The sequence below is a fragment of the Chrysochloris asiatica genome, unplaced genomic scaffold (assembly GCF_000296735.1).
Source record: "Chrysochloris asiatica unplaced genomic scaffold, ChrAsi1.0 scaffold00392, whole genome shotgun sequence".
Classification (NCBI taxonomy): Eukaryota; Metazoa; Chordata; class Mammalia; order Afrosoricida; family Chrysochloridae; genus Chrysochloris; species Chrysochloris asiatica.
The window spans coordinates 1,612,986-1,619,511 of NW_006408910.1; the positions used below are offsets into that span (position 1 = coordinate 1,612,986).

Here is a 6,526-nt window from a genome sequence, read left to right on the forward strand (position 1 = left end):
CAAGCATTTAGCACCGGTCAGGGCGTATCCACGCTAAAATGAAATTTACACAGGATCGAAGATTGTGAATGACATTTCTATCTTTTCCATTTGTAGTTTCCAAACTTTCAGTGAGATACTGTTAAGTGCCGTCGAGTCGATTCCGACCCATAGCGACCCTATATAGGGTTTCCAAGGAGCAACTGGTGAGCTTGAACTACCAACCTTGCAGTTCAAACGATTTTGCAGTCTGATGCATTAGCCTACAGCGCTACACCAACGAGATGTTGTTGTTGTTAAGTGCCGTTGAGTCGGTTCCGACCCATAGCGACCCTGTACAAGGTTTCCGAGGGTGTAAACCTTTACGGGAGTAGAAAGCCTCATCTTTCTCCCGCGGAGCTGCTGGTAGTTTCGAAATGCTGACCTTTAGATTCGCAGCCCGATTCATAACCACTAAGCTACCAGAGTTTTTTGAAATATTACTGTTCTCAAAAAGAGGTAAACCATTTTATTAAGGCGTCTGTCTAAGCGGAAGTTCCGACGGCCTCGCAGGGCATGACGGATCCGACGCGCGCGGATATACGTGCGCGCATCTAGCAACGCGGAGGCGCGCGGCGTAGCGCTCCCGCTGATGTTGGTGCTCACGTGCCCCCTACGTAGCCTCCTTTCTCTGGTGGCGCTAAGGGCAAAAGGCGTAGGCGCGTGCCCGGCGGAACCATGTTTGTGGCGCGCAGCATTGCCGCGGACCATAAGGATCTCATCCATGATGTCTCTTTTGACTTTCACGGGCGGCGTATGGCGACATGCTCTAGTGACCAGAGCGTTAAGGTGTGCATGGTGGTCTAGGCAAGGCCGAGCTGGGAAGGAGGGCCGCAGGAGGGGTGAGAGCATCAGCTTGAATGGGGTGAGGGGTGTGCCAGTGTGTGTGTGTATATATTGGGGTTGGGGGGGGAGAGGAAGGCGGAAAGGGGTGCATGTAAGGGGCTAGGCGTGGTTGAGTGTCCCTGAGAGGCCCGCGAGCCCGGGGTTCGGCGTAGGCCCTCCTTCCTCCTTGTTCACAGCTAGGCCTGACAGCGTTGCCCCTTGCTTTTTCTTCTAAGGATTTTATGGTTTCAGTTTGCACATTGGGAGCGTGGTGACTCTGTAGGATAAGCACAGGACTGCGAACCACAGTGTTGGTGGTTCGTGCCCACCAGCCTCTCTGCGTAAGCATGATGAGGCTTTCTGCTACCTCAAAGATTAAAAAAAAGGGGGGGGGGCTGGTCGGAAACCCATTATAGGGTCGCTATGAGCGTAACCGACTCGACGGCACTAACAGTTTGCCCATTTAGGTTCTTTATCCAGTTTTAGATTGTTTTTGTGTATGGTGCGAGGGATGTTGTTGTTAAGTGCCATCGAGTCGGTTCCTACCCATAGTGACCCCGTATAGTGTTTCCAAGGAGCAGCTGGTGAGCTTGAACCGCAGACCTTGCAATTCAAACGGCTTTGCAGTCTGGTGCATTAACCACAGTGCCACACCAGGACTCCGGTGCAGGTAAAAGTACACATACTTTGAATTGTGCAAGTAATATGATTTTTTTTTTTTTTAAGTAAGAAAAGAAATTACATATGTTTATTGGTCACTTTATACTCATTGTTAAGATTTCAAGATTTTCTGTCATTTCTTTAAAATAATTGATATGGTATTATATGTAATCTTGAAGTTTCATGCAGGAGTTACTTCCCACTGTAGCTGCATTGTCTTAATAGTTATGTTACTTGACAGGGATGAGTGAGCACTTCCAGCATTTGCTGAAGCATCTCAACTTGCATTCCGACAATTTTTAGAGCCTTGTTTTTCAGCAATGCCTTCAATGCAACTTGAAGTTGTTAACTTCATTACCATTGTTTTTTTAGAGTATGCGATCTTCTGAAATTTGTTGAATATCAGCCAGTTCTTTTTGGTACATTGACTCTGTGCACACCAGTCATCCTCTTTTGAAGTTTCCCATTCAGTTTTTAACCCCATTGTTGCTGATAAGTGCAATCAAGGTGGTTCCAACTCACAGCAAGCCTGTATAAGATTTCTGAGAAGGGGCTGGGAGTTTGAAGCACCGACCTTGTGGTCCAGTGCTTATCCTATAGCGCCATACCAGGACTCCACCTATACATGTTGTTGTTAAGTGCCATCGAGTGGGTTCCATCCCCTAGTGATATACACGGTTTGCAAGGAGCAGTTGGTGGGGTTGAACTGGTTGAGGTTCGCAGTGCAAGTGCTGATCCTACAGTGTTACACCAGGAATCCCTCTATGCATGTTGTGACTTGCAAATCTGTCCACTAGGATTTAGTCACATGTTTGTATAATGAGTCAACACCAAAAAGATGGTCAGAGGTAAGGAGGAAGGATAAGACCAAAGGAAAGAGAGGGAGAGAGAGTGTGTGATCTAGCATCTAGTGCTGACCTCCTTAAGGCTGAAGGCTTGTAAGTGAATCATTTTTTTAAGTGCTTTAATATGGAGTCCTGGTGTGGCGCTGACCACTTGCTCCTCAGAAACCCTCTACAGGTCGCTATGAGTCAGAACCAACTCGAAGGCACTTAACAACAAAAACAATATGGACCAGAGTCCTGGTGTGGCACTCTAGGGTAAGCACTGGACTCTATGGTTCAAACCAACCGGCTACTCCTTGGAAACCCTATATAGGATCACTGAGGAGCTCTGGTAGTGTAGTGGTTATGAATCTGGCTGCGAACCGCAAGGTCAGCAGTTTGAAACTACCAGCTGTTCTGCGGAAGAAAGATGAGGTGTTCGGCTCCTGTAAAGATTTACAGGCTCGGAAACCCTGTACAGTTTCGCTATGAGTCGAAACTGACTCCACAGCCCATCCCAGTAGCAGCATGAGTCAGAACGGAGTCAACGGCACTTAACAACAACAATATGGATCAAGGGTCGTAATACTGAAGAAGGCCAGAGAGAGAAAAGAGATCCTAGTGGAGAGACATGCACTGCTCAGGGGAGGTCTGTGTGACTGAGATGGCGCTATGTGGTTCTAAAAGAAGCCCTGTCCAAAGGGGTCCGAGAGGTGGCCTGTAGTGAGGAACTTAGAGAAAGCTGAGAGCTGTCCTACACCTAAGAAAACAGGGGTGTGCTGTTCACTTTGGAGGAGTCTTCCAGACCTTGCCTATGTATTCCTGACACTTATCCTGAGTTGTAGCTTTTTACTTACAAGTTGACCTTGCTCTTATAACTACTTTTAAGTTAGCCCTGATCCCATGTTGTAGCTTGTAGCCTGTTACTTCCCTAACAAACCATATACCTTTAAGTACAGTTTGTGAGTTTTGTGAGACATTGTAACAAATTACCAGACCCAACAGAGCTTGAAGAAGAGAGCCGAGAGGAAGGAAAATGTCCATGTCAGAGATGATGGAGAGGTTCAAAATCTAGGAAGTGTTTTATCTCTGCCTCAGAGAACCAGCTTTATGCTGTTTTTTTTTTTTTTTTTATTAAATAAAATAATGTTTGAATACTGGGATTCAAAATAAAATAATGTCAGAATACTGGGATTTGCTATAACAGTCCAGATTCATTGGATTTTGTGGTTTTGGAAAAAGGGGGATAAATGGGAGCACAATGAGAAATCTTTGGCTTCTGAATGGGATTTTAAAAAGGCAAGAAAACCTATGATTTGGAACAGCTGTTAGGTTGCAATCAGATACTAAAGAAAAGCTGCATGTGGGAAATGAGTGGTGGGTCCTACTCCTGAGGAATTATCTCATTGGATGCATAAGGAAATATAAGCTTGACTCAGATATTGTGGGTTCACTTCTAGACCACCACAATAAAGCAGATATTGGAATAAAGCAAGTTCCGTGGATATTTTTGTTTCCCAGTCCATGTAAAAATTGTGTGCATACTATATCATTATCTATCAAGTGTGCATTAAGAATAGCATTAAGAAAAGTTTGAAATATTGTTTGAATTATCGAAAGGTGACAAGAAGATGGTGCTGAATGACTTAACACAGGATTGCCCAAAACCTTTTATTTGTAAAAAAGATGCAGTATCTGGGAAGCACAATAAAGCAAAGTACAATAAAATGAAGCATGATTGTACTGTGTAATAAGGAAAGGGTGAAATTTACCATTCCTTTGTTACTTTATGGATAATAGCTACTACAATGCTGATGGTAGTGGTTATGTGCCCTGGAATCGATTTCAACTCATAGTGACCCTGTATAGGGTTTCTGAGGCTGTAAATCTTTACAGGACCAGAAAGCCTCATCTTTCTTTCGCGGAACTGCTGGTAGTTTCGAACTGCTAGCCTTGAAGTTTAGCAGCCTGACTTGTAACCACTACGCTACCAGAGCTTCTTATTATAACGATAAAGAAATTGTAGGGAAAAATTGTAGCACCAAATCAAGCCCCGATCCAATCCTTTTGGAGTTACCACTGCTAGTTTTAATGCTGTTCTAGAAAGGGAAAATCATGTTGAAATGACAGGAGTTACCTTATCATTGGGAACACAGTGATTCCAGATGATAAGCACTGGACTTTGAACTACAAGGTTCCTGATTTGAGCCAGTCAGCCGCTCCATGGGAGAAAGACGAGGCTTTATGCTTCTGAGAAGATTGAAATCCCTGGAAATCTTATAAAGGTTCGCTGTGTGACAGAACTGACTCAGAGGCACTTACAGAGAGGCACTTAACAACAAACCAAAAAAGTAGTTAGGGAAGACATTGTTGAAATGAGGGTATATAGTAGAATTAAGCAGTTTTATTGTAGATTGAGTGATACCTCAGCTTCCTGAGAAACTGTTACTAAAATGGATTATGAGAGTGACTAATTTAGGGGCAGAGGCTTAGTTTTAAATGCTGCAGAATGGAAGAGTAAGCTCACTATGGAACAGTCATGAATGGCAATATAAAATCCAGTTATACAGCAGGTTATCTGGAGGGGACGGCCAGCCTTGTGGGCTGGATAAAATCCACAGTGAAGTTTGTTTACTCTAAGAAATGAGACTGCCCCTCTCTTCCTGTGAATACAAAATGGAATACTCCAAGGGAAGCAGCTGTTATGTTGCTTGTGCAAGCCTTGCTGGATTGGCTTTGGGGGGGGCGGGGGGTCAGGATATCCATCCATTGAGTATTCCCATTACACAGGTTATAGTAAATAACAGTGATCAAGAAGGCCCCTTCTACAAGGGCACCCATCTGAGCAACAGTCTGAGAAACTTTGTTGGATCTATTGGCACAGCTTCCCATCATGGATCTTATAATAGCAAAAACAGTCAGGGTTATAAACAGAAAAATGGAAAAAAAGGTAGAAATTCCTCCTCTGGCAGGAATGAAGCTTTCCGATGGTTACTAAGAAATGGGGTGAATGTAGCAGAAGCTGATGGAATAAGATGGAGGTTCTAATGTAGTACAGGAGATTGGGTGGGCCAACAAAAATGCTTGTTGGTCTCCTAACGTTACGTAGGCCTAAAGAAGTGCATTCTAGACATAGTCATCCAAGATAAAAATAATAATGTTTAGATGGGAGAGCAGTTAGGCAAGTTTGCATGGGTTAAATGGGACAGAGGTAAATAATGATGTATGCACAACCTTGGAACAACAGGACTCTGGGATACAGAGATTGAGACATGGTTGGAATGGGGAAAAGGGTGGAAATAATGTTAAGATGCTTGGCTGTCTTATGAATCTTGGTTTCCCTTGCATACCATTATAAAATAGACACTTGAGGGGGAGAGAAAGGAATAGCCAGAAATATCACCATAGAAAGCTTGTAAGTCTGTCATCTGCCTAAAACTGATTGGAATACCTAAAATGGGGCTACAGTGTGCCCAGTGAAGTAGGCTTCCTGCAGAGCCTCTGCATTACATAAGACCATAGGTGGAGTTCTGAACAACATCCAGAATCTTCAGAGGAGGGAAATTTCTACTTGAAATGACAAGCAGACCAGCTTGGAGCAGCTAGAACAGAAGATATTTCTTGAAAGAAATGCCTATAGGAAAAATACAAAACAATACAGCCAGACTGACTGATTACTACAAGAACTAGCAAGTTGCTCACCCAGGAGACATCAAGGCAAGCAGTCAGGTCCCCTCAGCGCAAACCCCCTTCCAACACAAAGACTAAATGGGAATACACGCTCTAATTGGTGCCCACGTTCATCACCGATAAGGGAAGTGAGGGAAAAACAGCAATGAAGCTGCAAGCTAAGCCATACAACGTTCAGTAGACTCCTGTGAATCCTGGTGGAGACCTGGTTGGCCAGCAGTGTGGCAAGACCTGGGTACTCTTGGGCCCAGGGTCAGTGACATAGCACAGAGGACTAGAGTGGAGAGTGAATCGTCCAGCTGATAAGAAGAGAGGGCATACATATGCACAAGAACACCTACTCCTGAAGATAATACCCACTTAACCTGGCTTCAATAACTGGATGATCAGAGCTCAACTAGAAGAAAGGAGAGGGAAAAAAAAGAGTAATCTGATACAATTTGATGAATTTGACCTACGCCTATGGATGGAGTAGCTCAAAAGAGGGAACAAATCTTTACAGCAAGGAT

At 44.1% G+C, this 6,526-nt stretch overlaps 1 protein-coding gene across 2 annotated transcripts in view; it reads left to right on the forward strand.

The window, feature by feature from the left end:
• Positions 1-678: 678 nt before the first annotated feature.
• The window catches only part of LOC102830960 (nucleoporin SEH1-like), a 56,969-nt gene continuing 51,121 nt past the window's right edge, over positions 679-6,526 (forward strand). Inside the window, exon 1 of one of the 2 annotated variants that reach the window (XM_006876584.1) lies at positions 679-807. In XM_006876584.1, coding sequence (XP_006876646.1) covers positions 697-807 — 111 coding nt within the window. In that variant the 5' untranslated portion in view covers positions 679-696. The remainder of the gene's footprint in view (positions 808-6,526) is intronic. The other variant, XM_006876583.1, reaches the window with a different exon arrangement.